The sequence below is a fragment of the Eutrigla gurnardus genome (genome assembly GCF_963514095.1).
Source record: "Eutrigla gurnardus genome assembly, chromosome: 6".
Classification (NCBI taxonomy): Eukaryota; Metazoa; Chordata; class Actinopteri; order Perciformes; family Triglidae; genus Eutrigla; species Eutrigla gurnardus.
The window spans coordinates 22755173-22774240 of NC_139920.1; the positions used below are offsets into that span (position 1 = coordinate 22755173).

Below are 19068 nucleotides of genomic sequence, written 5' to 3' on the forward strand. Positions count from 1 at the left end.
CCCCCGAATCACTCACACACGCACACACACAAACACACACAAACACACTCTCATATCCCTATTGGGCCCCTCTTTACAGCAGATTGCTCCTCGTCCCATCATCTCTCATTTAGACATTTTCACCCCCCCTTTACTCACCCATGCCCTCTCTCTCTCTCATTCTCTCTCTCTCGCTCTCTCTCTCTCATCACCTGTAGCACCACACAAATATATGACAAATACACTGTACACACACACACACACACACCTCCACCCTCCACCAATCTCCTGCCTCCTCACTACCCATGATCCTTCTTTTCTATGCACAAATAACAAAAACTGTTTCAGGGGCCACAAAGGTTGTAATGGATACATTTGGGGAGCCTGTTGAGATTAGAAACAGAAGCATTTTGAATGTAAAGCACATACAAACACACCCACACAAACACAGGATCATTACCTCTGATTCTATTTCCTTGATTGGCGGTGAGCACGGAAGCATAGTGGGCTTTTTAAATGACACCAAGCTGAGCTATAGTTTGTGGCCGGGGTAGTATTACCCCGACACGCGGCGCCCCCGCCTTTCCATTACCGGCAAAAAGGGCTCGGCCGACTAAACCACCGTCCAGCTACCGACCCTCGTCTTCCTCCAGTCACAGCCCTCAGAACGAAGACCATTAGCAAACGGAAATGAATAATATGAGCGGAGGGTGTAGACCGTGTAGAGTGGATTGCTTTGTGCGTGTGTGTGTGTGTGTGTGTGTGTGTGTGTGTGTGTTTACTTGCAGCACAATAAGACTTGCATCTCGCCACAGGCCATAACTATACGTAGGCACACACACACACACACACACACACAAAGATTGCTATTCCTCTGAGAAGGAGTGCTTTTTTTGCCTCAGACTAATGTAGGCTCCTCCAAATTACTTAAAGTCCATTCTGGGCAAAAAGCCAAACGGCTCAGTATGCAGGTGGAATGATGATGCCGGAGCCGGCTGTACTGTATACCATCACACACACACACACACATAAACACATGCATGTGATTACACACACAAAGACGCACACAGATGCGCAACAAGACATGCATTGTATGGATAGATGCTGTAGTGCAATGGTTAACAAACGTATAGTGATGACGATGGCAACTGTACGTTACACATTAAACTAGAGTTAATGGTTTGTATTCAGCTTATTCAGCGTTTTTAATTTATGCTGAGAAAGCTCTCACTGCCAGGACCAACCAATTTGCTGCCGACCCAGTTTGCCGACCCAGTTGGCAAGAATCAGATATGATATAAAGAGAGAGCCAATCTTCTCATCATCAGTCTCATAATCTCACATAGAGGCGTGAAATGAAATTGATAATGGTAAATAAACCGATGCTGTTGTTTATATCAGTATTATAATGCAAAAATAATAAAAGGATTGGAGCTTGAGTCCGTAACACTTGTAATATGTAACCTTTGAGCTATGTAGCTGATCCTGGGTTTAGCATCAAAGGTATCCGCATCTGTTAAAAATGTGTTAGACCCAAGATCTTACAGTTCAGTTTGCTTACTTTGTTCTCAGGTTCACTAGATTCATGAGGCTCCACAAGGAGACTCAACATAAGAACAATAAGACATCCAGAAACAACAAAAAACACACAAGACCACTGTCTGAAAAAAAATCAATAGAGTATATTTCTAAAGATTTTCTGTTCAGAGTAATTTCTCATATACGCTTTCTTTTTTTCCCTTAACTCTGGGGTTCCCATTTCTTAGAAAGTAAAATAATTCCACTTCAGTCAAATTTACCAAGTCAAATAAACCATGAGAATAAAATTAGAGCCAAATAAATGTCAAGCGGAAGAAGTTGGTTCAGTTGTGGCATCCAGGTTTCAATAAGAATTCATCCATAAGGTGCAATGATGAAAACGCTCCACATGGTCAACAGAAGGAATCCTCCTTTAAAACAAAACACAGATAAACTGGTGAGCAGCTAAACAGCTTATTACAACAATCATATTTACTTCACATTGCACAAAAGGTTCCATCTTGTCTGCTTCAAGTGAAATAACACACAGTTGTGGTGGGACAACCGATATATCGTGATACTCTCTGCTGTGATACATTATCGATACACTGGTGCTGATATAAATGATATAAAACCAGTCACTACTTCATGACTCCACTTGGCCTATTTGCCAGTTTATGGCAATATTGGAATGATTTTGTGCAGTATATCGATTTCTTGCAATATATTGTGTATCGCAGTATCGTGATATCATCGTTATCACTGGCGAAAATATCAGGATATTATCGTATCGTGAGTTGATCTCTAAATTGAGGTTACAGAAAATAACCTTATATCTGACAGTTATCTGTCCTGACTCAGCCTCGTATGTCTCAGGAAAGAGGTTACGTAGACGAGATCGTCGAGATGGAATCTATTTACGGAGAGATGGGGGGGCTCAAGTGAGAATCAGTCTCACAAAGCTTTGACGGCAACTTGAGAACTGGAGGCTTCCCGGTAACCGCCGCTGCCTGCCTGTATCACACTGACGGGGCCTTAAAAGGGGAGTTAAGATGAGACATGTGTCATCCATGAGAAACGGCAAAAAAAAAAAACTGGGCCACTCTGAAGAATGGTGTCTAGACCCCGAAGCATAGATCATCCATTTTACAACAAGGGATGACTCGTACGGCTACGAGAGGCACTGTTCTCTGCTTTTAAACTTTTAGTGATGCTTTGCAGCAGCGAGTTTGACAGCTTACATGTATCATGAAATGGTAATGGGTACAGCGATTACTCATGAATTTAGAGCCTCTGCGGAGCGTTTCCATCCGACTCAGTCGGATTCAGTTTGTTGGGGTTATGTTTGCTGATGGATGGGGATGAAATTAAAAATCATTCTGTAATCTGTCTATATTCAGGATAGTCGTATTTGTTTGCCTTGCTGAATTAACATATTCATGGTTACATAAAAGCATATACATTAAGATGTGTTTTCTTCTTTGTATCTACAGTGCCCGGTCTGCCCTATCTGTCAGTGGCTCAGAACTCCGAGACATCGGCTATGGTTCAATGGGACCCTCCGGATCTCACCAATGGCATGGACCTGCAGGGTTACCGGCTCCAGTTTGGCCGCAAAGACATCCCCCCTTTGGCCACGCTGGAATTCGCTCCCCAAGAGCGACAGTACTCCATGGGCAACATTCACCGGGGGGCCACGTACCTCTTTAAACTCTCGGCCAAGAGCAGGGGGGGCTTTGGGGAGGAGGCCGTGGTAGAGCTTGGCGTGCCTGAGAACACGCCGGGGGGATACCCTCAAATGGAAGAGGGCTCCGACGTGACGTGTTGCTCAGTGCAACTGTCCTGGTCTCCCCCCGTGCTGGCGGAGAGGAACGGAGTGATCACGGAGTACACTCTGGCGTATAAGGAGACCGGTACCGGCGGAGCACCGACGGAGCTTCACTTACCCGCCGGCCAGTCCAGCTATGTTCTCAACAGCCTCAAACCAAACTCGGCGTACGATGTGAAAATACGTGCACACACCAGTATAGGTCCAGGGCCCTACAGCCCGCCTATCCAGTATCGGACGGTGGCTTTTCACTCAACAGGTAGGGCTTGCCTGTTACTTTTTCCCAACCCAGTTGGCAGGGGGATGGAAATTGGCCAAAAAAAAAAAAAAGAAATCCGCAACGACACCAAAAAATGAAATTTGCCCCACCCCCTTCCTTCAACCACCTCCACTTCTCCTCAAGAAAAGAAAAACAAATATTCACTTTAAAAATTGTTTGCCGTGGGATACTCACTTCACTAACCCCAAAACAAGGTAAACCCAAGTCAGTAAGTTATAGTCAGTCATTTTGAGAGAGAGGAGAGCAGCATAGACTTTCAAGGTAAGTGCTGTTTGGTCAGACACTTCCCGTCAGTCATCCTTTACACTCACGCAGCTAACGCCATCTCACATCCCCAGTTTCCAAACAAGGTAGGAGCTCAGTCAAACCCAGCCACTCCAAGCGTCTTGTTTGGACTATTCTTAAGATGACAGGAAGCAGATATTGTGGTTCTTTTTATTTGATTTTTGTAGGTTTTGGGTTTTTGAGAGATTTCCCCCCTTCCTCACCTCCCTTTCCTCTCCTAAATCCCCCCCTTTCCCCTTGCCCGCCTGTCCCTTCAAGTGGGGCAGTTAGTATGGCATGGCATCCCCCCCCTCCCAGATGCACTGCTAAGGGACTGTTTGGCATGCTGTGTTTTTTGAGTCTGTCTCTACGCCCCCCGCCGCCTGGCAGCATGTTGGCAGTGCCAACCCAGACTCAGTGGAGGCGTAGGACCAGTTGGGCACTGGGATCACATGGGTTCACTTGTTTAAAAACCTTCAAGTGGTTTCATCGGCTCAAAGACCCGTGTTGAGATGGGTTGGCACTACCCATGACGGCTAGCTAGCGGGTACACCCCTCCTTGTGCTCCGTGGGTTTCTGTCGTACCATGAGTCTTACGTGCTGTGTGTCTTAACCAATTTGCGTTCTCACAGCCAATCGCAGCTCACCTTTACACTCACTCTCCAACGTTGCAGGGGAACGACATTGTTTTTTAACCAATGGATCTTTTGTTTTCTCTTTCCTTGGTTTCTCTCCATATTCGATATACTAAAAAAACACTTTTCTTTTCTTTTTTTTTTTTGCGTTTGTCCACTCAACAGATGTTCCAAAGAATTTCACTGTCAAGTGGGCCACCAAGACCACAGTGGTCATTGCATGGAAGTTTTCTGAGAGCAGGTCTCCATACAAATGCACGGTGAGTTTAATACAAAAAAAGAAGAATATCAACTAATTCATTTGAAGGAAAATCTTAAAAAAAACACACTTTTTTACACTGGCCTTCCCTGCGTTTTAAGTATCTTACACTGTTTTGTTAAGCATCTGTCTCTTGCTGCCGTCTTATTTAAATCTGTTGATTTGTGAAGTGTATATTTTATTTAAGTGCAAACTGTGTTTTAATGTGCTCTAGAAATGAAGGCAGGTCATTTTCGTCAGTTTTTTCTGACATTAAAAATATATTTTACAGAAGTGTGATGTTTTCGTGTCTTTGCATATTTCAGTGCATTAATTAACCTCCCAATCATTCTCATTTCCTAAATTTGCATTTGCATTTAGGTTTATTTATTCAGAGTGACTAGTGAGTTACAATTAGTACATTTGTTGGAAGAAAGTGCAACACTATATACACATTATCTTGTTATATAATAACAATCCACCAATTATGGGATTAAACTCCAGATCGAGTACAACCGTCAGAAGATGGACGTGGACGCCAGGCAGATGAGGGTGCTCGTCACCGGGCTGAGGCACAACACCACCTACGAGTTCAGGGTGACCTGCCAGGAAAGCATGGACGGCGGGCAGAGGCACCGCGTGGTCGCCAGGACGGCGCCCCTCATCCTGCTCAAGAAACCCAAGCTGGACATCTACGCCGAGCCAGAGAACATGCTCACCATGTCCTTCCCACCGGTCGAGACCAAGGATATCAAGTGAGTATGAATCCCGGTATTCATAGATGCTTGTGAAGTGATACAGATTGAGATCTCACGGTTTCTGAATTTGACTCCTCGCAAGTATTGGATTGGATTACCCTAAATTTTCATCATTTTCATCTAAACAGCCATACAATTTGATTTGATTTGATCTTTATTTTCCTTGAATACAAAGTACAATATTTACATGACATAAAATACGTCATACAAATATGAATAAAATCAATGAAATCATTCAAGTTCCAGGAGCAACAGGAGGAAGCTCAGCTTATCATGTCCTGCCCCTTCGTTACATTATAACCTTTAATTTACGTATCACTTACATATTGCTAATATATCTGTGTGAAATAGTCATTAGCTGAATATTAGCTATGTATCCAATAAATAATAACAAAAGAAAAAAAGTGAATAAAACAATCATTTTGGTGCTTCCAGAAACTTTTATGTGGTCGTGGTGCCGCTCAAGAGGACTACGGGAACCGTCAAAAACTTGAAGAACCCCGATGACATGGACATGGAAGAGGTAGGATAATGTTAAAAACAAATGTGTGAGGTTATTCCAGCACAATAGAAATGATTAGGTTTAATCAAATGCACTTGGTTAAACAGAATGAATCATAAGTAATAGGAAGAGGCTATATCATACCTTCAGAGTTATGTTTTTTTATAATTGTGTGTTTTTTGGGAGGCACTTAACAACATAACTTCTAACAGTTGCATGTGCAATTTTGTACACACCATGTAGCAGACATGGACACGCACAACCCACACTTAAGTAGTCTCTCAGCTATGCTAATTTATCCCCCCCCCCTCCCCCGAGCATGCAGAAGAGAGAATTACACAGTCGTCTCCCATTCTTACCATAGCTTGAGGTCACCTTCAGCACCAAATCAACAGCAGCCATGCCTATTGGATTTGGGATTACACACATTCCCTCCGCTGAGTGCCTGCTGCCTCCATCTGCAGCTTGAAATGAATGAGAGCGGTCAGATCTCAGTCAGTTAGTTATTATACAGTCAATTGTTTATTCTCATAGTTCTCAGAATTAAGAGACTTTGACTCACTGATGGCACATTATTATTTTGTGTGTCTCTTTTTCCATGAAAGCATCTGCCTCTCTCGCTCGGTCTTTGAATCTGCTCTTTACAAATCCGCAGATTCTAAACAAACATTTTGACAGAAAACATTATCCCTGAGTTAGGTTTTCTCTAGTTTTAGTCTTTGTAAAGAGATCTGCCGATGCATTAGGGACTGATGTTGTAAACACTGCAAAGAAAAAAATGAACACATAACGCCCGTTTACATCAATCAGCTGTTGCGGGAGGTGACTCCAAAGCGGCGTTCGCGGCGTCAGCTGGCTCAGCAGGACCAGAGGAAGCCCTACATCACGGCCTGCTTCAGGACGCTACCCCCCAGCTTCACGGTGGGGTCCGACTACCGACAGAACAGCTGTGAGAACAAGCCTCTGGAACCCGGACAGGAGTACGTCTTCTTTCTGTTGGCTGAACTCAACGCCACGGGGGTGAGTTAGCAGCTCAACACAGTTAAGTCAACTTCAGGTTTGTTCGTCTGGATCCAACACCTTTCATGTTTTGTCCAGCGTCTGCTGGTAGGTTCAGGTACTCGTCTCGTGCGTCTCCTTAGTGGTGGGACAATATATTGAAATATCGATATATTGTGATACTTTCTGCTGCGATACATTATCGATACACTGGCGCCAAATAACGATCTTAAAAAATGAATAAACCAATCATTTTATTATTTATTTATTAAAATATGTATGTGCTATTTACTGATTCCATGCATTAAGCCTGTTACCAGCCTATGACTTCCTCACCAGAGTCACTACTTTATGACACCTTTTTCGAGTTTATGTCTATATTGGAATGATGTCACACGGAGACATGTTCAGCCAGTGTCTGTTAAAGAGCGACTAAGATAAGACTCTGGACCACAATGCAGCGAATAAACACAGTATACCATTAATTCCTGCTTTTGCCTTTTAACTGGTGTTTTTTCTCCTACAGATACACAAATATTGTGACGCAAATCGTAGATGATTTCTTGCAATATATCGTGTATCGCAGAATCGCGATATCATCATTGTGGGCAAAAATATCGTGATATTATCGTATCGTGAGTTACTCTGTGATTCCCAGCCCTTAGTGCATATATAAACGTCTACCTGTCCTCTCCGTTCTAGAAAATGTTTGCCACCAGCCCGTACACCGACACGGTGATGACCCCCGAGATGGTGATGGACCCCCTGCCGGTCGAGACTGGCGATGGACTCATATGGGTGGTGGGCCCAGTCCTTGCCGTGGTCTTCATCATCTGCATCGTGATTGCCATTCTCCTGTACAAAAAGTGAGTTCGTTTGGGAATTGTAGTTTTTTGTTGTTGTTTGTTTTATGTGGAGAATGCAGTTGTACCTACATTTGAATAATATTGTTCAACCTCAAATGATAAAAAAAATAAGGTTAGTATACTAGTATACTATAACCATTCTCTTATCATTAAGATACCAGGGAATTGAACATTTTTAGCTTTGCATTGTTAGTGCCTTGCTCCACCCATTGCTTGATATAAGCAATTATGTAACTATGCTCCATGTTATTACATTTTCCTGTCATTTGATGTTGAATGAGTTATTTGCAGTGTTACAGAGGGGTTTTGAGCTATTGGGAAATAATTGCATGTTAGGGAGCATGTTGAAAAGGTTTATTATTTGTATTCAAAGTAGCATGATATTCAATAGCCCCCAGAACATTTTTTTTTGCATGTAAAGCCCTTTTTTAAGAGCCCTTTTTTTTCGTTGTGGTGTGAAAAAGATGGTTGTGGGAATTGAGGCGGTTTGGAGAAAGGAGAGAGGAGGAGATTCTTTGAGATGGTGTTCAATGACTAATAAGAATCAATCACAGATGCGTATATAAATAGGTATACATTTAAATTATAAACACCTATTAATCCTGGGAAGAATGCTCCAATAAAGGTGAAATTCTAATGTTGCCCATGTTAGTTAATTAGTTTAAATTGTATGCTATTAATAAATGCTCAGGAGTGAGTAGACCCTATAATGTAACAGTGGACATCAAACTTAACAAACCAGGCAGCTCTCCTCCTGTTATAGGTCTATTTGTCAACGTCCTGGGGCCTTTGAACAGATGTCTACACTTTATATTTGTTGTACAGTTAGGTGTAGCTCTAGTGTCTGTGACTGCAAGTCCCAACTGAATGTTAGAGTACGAGGTCGCCCTACATACCGGGGAAGATCCCTGAATTCTGTTAGGGGAGGGGGGGCTGGGGGGGGGGGGGGGGGGGCTGGTGTGAGCAACACAACTACAGCTTGCTACTGTCAGATGATCCTTGACTGTCTGACCTTGCCTTACCTCCAGGCTTTGTGGTTAGGGAGAGTAACATCTCTTCATGGATCTCTCTCTCTCTCTCTCTTCTTTTCTCTTTCTGTCCCCCTCGCTCTCCCATCTCCATCTCTCCATCTCTCCCCGGTGAATAGTGTTGCCCAGTTCTGCCCTTGGCCCTGAAACCCCCCCCCCCCTCCTTCTCCAATCTGTATCTGCACCCTCATACACACACACACACACACACACACACAGATGCAGACACAGACACAGTCTGTATGCACTCTCACATTTCATCGAATACTCACTTGTTCTACACGTGCACACTCACGTACAGCCGTGCACGCCCCCCTCTTCCAAATGCTGATGAACTTTATCTCCCTGCGTTGTCCGAGCCCAGCAGGGACCCCTGTGAATTTCAAACTGCACTCTTATTGATTTATCTCTCTTCTCCCTTCTCCCTTTTCTCCTTGTGTGTGTTGTGTTTTCACCATCTTTATATATTTATTTGACTCCTATTGCTTTCTCTGGGAACAGCAAACCTGACAGGTAAGGTTTAGCCGTACTTTATTGCATTACGGGGGAAGACAAAGTAGCCTGCCTCAGCGAATAAAGTCGCCTTCAATTAGTGAAGGCGAAGGGAGACTTTTTTTGCTCACTTGATAACAGGGATTCTCAGCTCTCCCCTCTTGTTTGTGATCGGGGTTTTCTCCACTCGAGCGTCCTCGACCCAGTTTAGTTGTTGTAGTAGTGACTGTTTTGCTGCTCTCTAAAAGTTATTCTGTTTTTGTTTTTTTTTGTTGTTGTGTGTTTGCTGTTGTACGTCTTCCCCTCTTCCTGCTCTTCTCTTCGTTTTCGTTGTCTTTTGCTCTGTCAGCCGCAAAAGAAAAGAGTCAGAGCCGCGCACGAAATGTCTGCTGAACAACGCAGACATCACGCCGCACCACCCGACCGACCCGGTGGAGATGAGACGCATCAACTTCCAGACCCAAGGTACAGGAGAGACACACTGTATTTGTAAAATATTTAACATCATATGTAGTTAAACTGATGTACTCTTCATGCACAACATGTTCAGTCATATTTTTCCCCCACTGGACTTTCAGTAAAAAACTGATTTTGCAGAGAAATCTGCCTGATTTCGCTTCATTTACAGTTCAGGTAAATATTCTGTAAAAATAATAATACTGACTAGGTGTTTTTAGAGTGCAATGGACATGGTGCAATGGTGAGAGTTATAGAAAAAGACGTGAAATTTCAAGAAAAAATCTTTATCTGACGAAAATATTTCATATTTTTCTGTTCTCATTAACGTTGTGCAGGATGTTAAAATCCTAATAATGGAACCTGCTGAAATGGAAAGCCAATTTAAAAATTTGGCAAAAAAAAAACAAAATACAATTATTGGCCGTCAGATTTTTGGCCAACTGCTGTATTATATTACTGTGGGGCAAATAAGGACACACACCTGCAGGAGACCCCACACTATGTATTTACAGTGAAAAGCCCTCATGTGTTTTCATATAAAACCTACATGCGTAGCGAAAGCAGATGCAAGTGACATTGGCACACGCATGCACACACAGATCAACACATGATGCAACTGTAACTAACTAAAGTTGAATTATGCCTGTGAAGTGCTCCCACATCATTCTGTTTGACATTCATAACTACATATGTGTGTGTGTGTGTGTGTGTGTGTGTGTGTGTGTGTGTGTGTGTGTGTGTGTGTGTGTGTGTGTGTGTGTGCCATGTCCCCATTAGCCATTAAAGACAGATAACAGCTATAATATAACTATTTATATATATATATATATATATATATATATATGTCTGTTATGCAGTAAAAGAAATCCTGTTTTGAAGTGATCCCAGGTTTTTACCTGCTTTGTCTTTTGTCTTACTTTTCCGTCCGGTGTTCATCTGAGCTAAGGCCCGGTGTTAACAGCTGAGCACTTCAGATCCCAAACCCCATCCTCTAAGGCTTCTCCATCTTCCTCCCGCCTCCCTTTTTCAGACCCATTATCTATCGGGTCTGCCTTTCTGTTAGTTGGCCTCCTGTGAGCTAGTTTGTTGTAATTACTCTCAATTAGTTGTTTTTTTGTGTGTGTGTGTGTTGTCTTTGGTTCAATTAAGTTCCCAATGTCTAAAATAAAAGGTTATGAGGTCTGATCTGTAGGTGAAGGGGGAATTAAATCTAACCTAATTTGCAGTCAAGCATCGTGGTTAATTGTTAGTTTTGCTGAAGATGGTTTGGGTTGTATTCTGTCTTCAGGTAGTTTAACAGAGGGAACGAGGAACTTGCACTGTATTTCCAATGCATTGTTCTCTCTTCTGCCCGAGCCGACGGGTTGAGGAGGAACAAATCCTCCAGAGGTGGAATAAACACATCCCTCCTTTTTCTCCACCCTCATTTCTTTCCCCCCCGTTTTCGCCTCCCGTTCGAGTTGTCTCTCAGCCATCCATCTGTCATCCACGGCCGGTCTTCCGCTTCATGAAAAGGCTCGGATTTCAAAAAATGAAGCGTTTCTCTTCATCTTCTCTGGGAGCCCAGGCGTGCTGCCTGAGTTTATATCTCGGAGAAAAAGACGCTGACTTCTTTACATCAGAGGAAGAGGATGAAAAGAGATGCACAAATCCCTCTACGTGGAAATGAGGAAGTTCAATTTGCTCTCCAGCCTATTATTCCGAGCCCTATCAGTGGCTCTGTAATGAAGGTTATAATGGCCCGCTCCCGGTACTTGTCTTTCTGACTTCCAGCACTTTTCCACCGTGCCCTCGTCTGTCCTCCTCCGCTCCCTTAAATAATAGAAACTCTTGTAACAATCTCACTTTTACATAATGTTCACCAAGGCATGCTGCGACTCCTCTTCATGGCGTACATGACGAGCGTTTCCCCCGTTCGACAGCCCCTTGTCGTTGTTCCGCAGAATTGGGCGATGTCATTATCTCTGCACCCGGGGAATTTAATTTGAATGGACATTTTAGCCCAATTAAGTGGGCCGGTGAGCATTTGTGAACATCCCCATCAGCTAATAGCGACCATTGTTCAAATGAGCATACTCCCAGTGCACTTATCCGAGGCCCTCTCGCTCTCCGGCGGAGCATATGCCGCAAATCGGCCATGTGTGCTCGGTGACCCCCCCTATGGTGAACAAAAAAAAATATGTTTTTGATTAGGCTTCCTATAAGCTAAGCTCGGCTAATGCGTTTCCAGAAAGTGTGTGTGCATTGTGTGCGTGTGTGTGTTAGCGTTTCAAGCCTGTGGGTCATGTGACAGTCGCGCAGTGACAACCCATGACTCCTTGGGGGCGCAGAGTGGCTCGTTTTTTGTCATTATCTCCCATCGGTGCCTGGGGTTTAATTGTCAAATGGGGCCAAAGTAATGAAGCAGCACGACTCATGGGATATCTACTGTCTATCTCCGACTAAGTCCCCCTATTGCTACAAGTACTCAATCTTCTCTCCCCCTCGGTTTCTTCTCTTTCCCCACTTTTTTTGGGTGTTTTGTTTCCCTTTATACCTCACTCTCCCGGCTTTGCTGTTGAAAAAGCAGATAAACCATAGCAGTCGGTGATCATCGCAACAATTACGAAAAAAAAAACACAAATTAGAAGACGGGTGAACTCCGACTTTCACTTCAGGTTTGCTCTTCTGGTATATGTCCTATTTATTTCTTCTTCATCTGTGTTTCTCTTTATCCCATATGGCACTTACTCACACCGTCTGGAAGACTTCCAGGTTTGAGTGTGTAAAAAATAAAATACAAAGAAATCAACGGCATCACACACACTCGGGGAAAAAAACCACAGACACCCGCCGAGCACTCCTCCTCCTCCTCCTCCTCCTCCTCCTCCTCAATACTTCTGCATGAACATAATCAGACACGCCTGCACCTCCCTCCCGCTGCGATGAATGACGTTTGGAGACAGCAGATCAGAGAACCCCCTGCTAGCTTTAATTAGTCATTGTCACAAATCAATTAGGGAGGGGAGGATGTTCGACGTCTTCATCCGTCTACGCTCCGCGTCCTCTCCCAGCTGCATCAGTGCAACGCAAACCCGGCGAAAAAATCATGTTCCATCAATGTTTCCCTCTTCGTTTTATCTTTTTGGGGCCAGACTTTTATTTTGGTAGAAAATAGTTCATATTAGAAATGGTTCATTTTGCCCCAGATTTCCTTGCTTTCCATTTCTCACACACCTCAACATAATAATAACATTTATTATAATAATAATAATAATAATAATAATAATAATAATAATAATAATAATAATAATAATAATAATAATAATAATAAAAATATGTTTATTTGATGAAGCACCTTTTCCAGACAAAATGCTTCACATGATATATATATATATTTTTTAAATAAGACCCAAACAGTAAATTTAGGAAGCAAAGAAATAAATACCACTAGAAATACAATTAAAAAATAAATAAAAAAACAGAAAATTACCAAATTTAAACATGTGTAAACATACGACGGCCTTTTAGGGCCACTGTAGGGGGGAAATGGAGCCGAGAGAGGTGGGCAATATTCAGAGAAAAAATGTCACTTATAAAGTCGCAGATTCGCGAGTTACATTACGATGCTAACAACCGGCATGTATGCTAGCTAACTTACCATGAATGTACGCATTTATTTTTCTAATTAATACATCACAATGTGTGACAACGCCTTAGGGCTAAGATGTTAGCGTTAGCTTTCACTTGTTAACGGCAAACAAGCAACTTGTTTACGTCGGCTATGACAAAATTTGCTACGTTATAATCTCTTGGGGGGGGGGGGGGGGGGGGGTCTGGAACATATCTGTTTTCTTTTTATCAGAATTGCCATCTTTGGGTGATGCGACCATTTTTGTTCTTCTTCTTCTTCATCATCTTTCTATCACTGAGCTGCTGCTCTGAGATCAGCTTTATTTCCCTTAACCTGACGGGCAGGTTGGCAGCATCCTATCAAACTGCAATCGCTTCGACCGCACGTCCGGTTATTGATGTCACAGTTCCTTTCTGCTTCGAACAGCCGTGGAGACCCACGTTTTTATCCAGACACAAGCATCGCTGGCCGCCGGCCTCGGAGGACTTTTCTCTCTTTTCTGGGGCCAAATGCGACTTTGAGCTATCGCCACGCTCCGACTCCCATCAGCTGTCAGCCGAGAATGCGACACACTTTTCCAACACCTTTCACTCCCGGCGGCGTCGTCTCGTCACTGAGCCGCCGACAAAGGCGCCTTTCAGATTTAGTCCTCATTACGTTCTCTGTCCCTTTCTCATTTCAGTCAATGGGCTCCTCCTGGGAAACTTAGCGATAGCAAATCAATTTTCTTATCCCTGATCTATATGATATGCGGCTGGCAGGAGGGGTTTGATGCCCCGAGACTAACCGCTCTGCTCCTGAGGAGGACTGTAGCTGATCGGATCGGAAAATGTTTGCCCTACTTTTTAAATGTCTGTGTGGCAGTCTGGATTCAAGTCTGCCATCCGGGCCTCCCTGGGAAGGCACTGAGTCATCGGTAAAAAAAAGAAAGGGAATCCTTTGTGTTTTTTATTTCTTGTCCTTTTATCATTTTGCACACTTTTTTGGTTTTCATTTTTCTGTTGCATTACAACCCTTTTGAAACCATTTTCCCTTATGTTTGCTGTTCTTTACAGATTCTGGTCTAAGCAGTCCTCAGAGTGAAGCAGATTTTGACTATGAAAGTTAGTCTCTATGCTTTTAGCATTTGCGTACCAGCTTTCTTTTTCTTTCTTTTTTTTTTTCAAGCTCGCTTGCCTTCATTTACAAATACATAATTTGCATTTGTTTATTTTTTTTCCACGTTATGCAGCAAAAAATGTCAGCACTAATTAATTTTGATGCTGGTTTCTATTGGTATACTGGGCTGTTTTTTTTTTTTTTTCTTTAATTGGATGTCAGTCACGATATTCACTCTGGCTGTTGGCTGTGCATTAATCCACCATGCATAAATAACCTGCGCGATCACTTCTGTTGATGTAGAGATGGTTGAGAGTCGTTTCAATCGCTGTTCCAATCCCTCTCTCTCTCTCTCTCTCTCTCTCTGCCCTCCCCTCTTCCTCACCTCCTTCATATTGTTCTCCCTTCTTTCTCTCTTTCACCACCACTGCTCCATTTCCATTCTGAAGTAACGGGGTCTTTTCTGTGCTCTGAGATAACGAGCAGAATTAATTAAAGTGGTGGCAAACAATGGCTCGACATTTGATCACCCCCCCTCTCTCTCTCGCTGCAAAAGGATCATCCAGCAGAAACAGCAGCATGGTTTCCCACCTCCTTCCTTTTTTCCCCCTTTTATTTTTTTTTCTTACCCACAGACAGACTTCTTCCCTTTTATATGGTAATACGCAACATCATAAATAGACTAGAGACTGTTTGGACTTATCAAATAGAATCATTATATATCTCTTGGGTGCATCGACTGCAGATCGGAGGGGGGGGGGGGGGGGGGGGGGGGGGGATTGGAAATGTGTAATTAGACATGGCCGGTTTGTTTTTCTGTGTTCATTGATCACGCTGTTGATTGCAGTGGAAAAAAAGTGGAAGTCTGTGAGTGGATAGCAAAAAAAGCCTCAGGCGAGGGGGGTTGAGTTGAAGAGAAGGATGAGGTTTAGACTAGGGGGGGGGGACATCCATTTGCCCTTGAGTGACTTTGCCGGAGCACAGGTCACAGCAAAAAGCCTCGTTTTTGAAAGTAAATCTTTCCCTTTGCGAGACGACAAAATGAACGAGAGAGGAAAAGCAGCCACGATCGACTAATTTGACTCGAGAACATAACAAATGGTTCTTGTTGGGGAAAAGAACAGTGAGAGAGAGAAATGATTGCACAAACAGATTGGTTTTAGCTGTGAAAACATGACAACTTATAGAGATGTAAAGCGTTGTGTCGACAGAGAGGCAATGTGAGGAAAAAAGGGGGGTAAAATAATGGATTTAAGCAGTTTTCGTACCAGCTTCCTAGAACATTCTGCCAAAGTTTTAGGGGATAAATAAACACGGGTGTGTCTAACCTTCAGCCCAACCCCCCGGCGGTGCATCATTCTTTATTTGGATGTATATGTAAACACTTTGGCCTTGTATATCTCTACAGCCGTACCACGTACTTATACATGCAGACAGTAATGTGGGCAGTAAACACAAGCTGAAAGGAATTGATGGAGTTTGAGTATATCAGTAACTCACACACAAATACACACAGAGTAAACACACACACACACACATTCTTTGATCTACCCTCAAACAACCCGCCCATCTCTCAAGGAGAAGTGCGGCCTCCTCATTTGCATACGCGTTTATGTATTCCCCTCATATTGTCGGATACCTTTCCCTTTTGAATTCCAGGCAAGCAAACTGACAACCAAATTAAATTTGCACAAATATTTTTTTTTCTACTTGACGCTCATCTCGATGAATTCCTGCACCAGAAGTGATTGATATCTACAACACTTTGAGGGACTACAGTATGAATAAATAAACACACAGATTTGTTCAAGTACTTTCATGTAATTTAAGTTAATACCTTCCAGGAGTTGAGGAAAAAAAAGAAAAGCTTTAAAAAAAGACAAAGAAAACAGAAGACAGCTATTAATTCAGTAAACATCATTTAAATGATCATTAAGAAGGATGTGGGTGTTTGTCAAGTAGGCCGTTAATGCGGTGTGTCCCATCCATTTCGCTGGAGGATGTCACGGCGTCCGGTGTCATCTCCATTTGTCCCACACATGCATTGTAATCTGTGTTAATCTTCATGTAATTGATGCCGCCGCATTGTTTCTGTCAGTGTAAAAATAAATGACCATCACTAATGAAGACATGTCAGCGCAGAAGAGCCGAGTTCTGCCTCTCTGGGGCGTCGCAGAGCGGCCTGAACCCTGGTTGACATTGAGGGGATAGTGTAAGCGTTGTGAGAAACTTTAAAAATGTAAGTAGGGTTAATGTGATTATGCGAATTTTGCACGGCCAATTAAAGCCTCTAATTTTATTTATTTTTTTTACGTATGAAGAGATTGCAACCCGACTTTTGACCTCAGCGGGATAAGAGATTCTTTTTTTGCTCAAAAAATGCATAAAGCATCGGCGGTCGGCACGCGGGGACGGAGCCACAATCTATGGCTGCTCCGTATTCCATTACATGGCCCCGGCATTATGCTGCTAAATGGATTAGCGACTGGAGTGCGCTGATAATGTTGTATGTCGGATCAAGCCAAAAAAAAAAAAAAATCTCAACCGTTTTTTTTTTTTTTCCTCCCAAAACTGAAAAGCTATTTCTTTCTGTGAATTCCTCGGTTTGGAAAGGGAATGTAGGGCGAGTAGTAACCGAGAGGGCTTTTTTTGTGTGATTTTGATGTTTAGAGAGGGTAGAAACAGCCGCCCGCTTGCTTTGGACTGGCTGGATGGAATGGAGCAGTTCACTTTATGTCACTCAGTAACACTCACACTCCCCTAAACCTCCCCTCCCACCTCCCACCTCCCTTCCCATGAGCCCCCAGGTCAGGGCTCCGCTCTTGAAGAAGTGCCTTTTTATCGAGGCAACAGACAAAAAAGAGAGAAGCATTGTAAACCTGCTGGATGGATTAGGACTGATCCAGGATCAGAAGTTTCATATCTCTGTCATCTTTCGTTCTTTTTTTTTTTTATTGAGGATGCTGCTGAAAATAAATAAGATAAGATAATCCTTTATTAGTCCCACAGTGGGGAACTTTCCTGGGTTACAGCAGCAAAAGGGGAAAGTTCAAATAACAAAAGCATCAGTAGGAGATGCAAAGTATAACAATAATAGACTTTGTACACAGTACACAGTAAGGTAAAGTGACAGTACAATACAAAAAGACTGAGTGTGATAATAATATGTATTCACTCACATACCGGTAATGAGAAATACATTGAATTTGTTTGATCTGCTTCAAGTAAAGCCATATTTCTATAATCAATGATCCAGATGTTACTTTTGATTATCTTCAATGAGGACGAGGGAGTTTTTCCAACATCAAGAACGTACATTGTGTCACGTTTGATTAATTTCCCAAGCTAATATAAAAACGACGGATGCCTCGGGACGCTTCACTCAGCAACACGTCCCCCATCGGTCCGTTCTACCCGTCAGCATCACCACCGTTGTGGGAATTAAGATAATTTTCATCCGTGGGTGTGCGATTTTGCTGCCGGCTTCTCTAGAAAACAACCAGCCCAGCTGTGTTTGAGCTCTGGCCTGGTCCGATCAAGTGCTTTATAACATCACCATTCTTTTACGATGTGTGTGTGACATTCACCATGTTCTGCACAAGCTTCCTCACCACTAAAACCCCAAGACTGCCATTGTTGTGTAAGCAACACATTCTCACCCATAATTGTTTTTTGTCGTTGTTGTTTTCTTCACGTTTTGAACTTGCGTGTCCCCGTTCTAACAAACTTTCTGTCCTCTCTTCTCCCCTTGTGTGGAACTTCTCTCTCCATTATTTTATTTTTGGCAAGCAGGTATGATGAGTCATCCTCCCATCCCCATCTCAGAGCTGGCTGAACACACAGAACTTCTCAAGGCCAACGACAACCTCAAGCTGTCCCAGGAATATGAGGTGAGTTGGCCAAAGGTTCAAAGGTCACACGTTTTTTTTTCCCACCAAAACAAAGACAGACAAAAGTGTCCCTACTTTCCTCCAGGGAAATAGCTTTTTTTACCATCTTTTTTTCTTTCAGCTGGTCGTGCTAGAGCAATTATGAAGTATCAGAAATGTATATTCATAGCCTCAACATGACATTTTCAATAATGCACTGTCAGCCATAAAGTTTGAATATTGTGTTTTCAGACACAATCCTCTGTTTCTTCCTAAATGCATCAGTAATCACCAGTGTTGACCAGGTGCAATGATTACATTATGTGTCCCAATCACCCAGGTGAAATTAATTCATGCATCACATTTGTTTGATGTCATAAAAGACAAGACATTTGCAAATTATTCCGACTTTATGGGCGACCCTGTATATTTCCCCTTTGATGGTGATCAAAACTTCTGACCACCTAAATGTGATTTTGTTTGCTAAACAAACAAAACAAACAAAAAACCGAACATTCAAAACATGCTGTAATGCATCCAGCCCTGTGTCAGGAAATAGGGCGGGAAAACAGAAGTTAGAATATTTCTTCTGCAAAATGAAATATGTCCATCTAAAATATGTGCGCTTACTTGCAAAATTGG

The 19068-nt window shown here is 42.8% G+C and overlaps 1 protein-coding gene across 5 annotated transcripts in view; it reads left to right on the forward strand.

The window, feature by feature from the left end:
* ptprsa (protein tyrosine phosphatase receptor type Sa) overlaps positions 1-19068 on the forward strand; it is a 168520-nt gene that overhangs the window by 121468 nt on the left and 27984 nt on the right. For 2 of the 5 annotated variants that reach the window (XM_084012035.1, XM_084012036.1), the window contains 9 exons: positions 2991-3584; positions 4670-4764; positions 5247-5497; positions 5936-6023; positions 6813-7022; positions 7704-7867; positions 9737-9852; positions 14515-14562; positions 18350-18447. In XM_084012035.1, coding sequence (XP_083868161.1) covers positions 2991-3584; positions 4670-4764; positions 5247-5497; positions 5936-6023; positions 6813-7022; positions 7704-7867; positions 9737-9852; positions 14515-14562; positions 18350-18447 — 1664 coding nt within the window. The remainder of the gene's footprint in view (positions 1-2990; positions 3585-4669; positions 4765-5246; positions 5498-5935; positions 6024-6812; positions 7023-7703; positions 7868-9736; positions 9853-14514; positions 14563-18349; positions 18448-19068) is intronic. The other 3 variants (XM_084012037.1, XM_084012039.1, XM_084012038.1) reach the window with 2 other exon arrangements.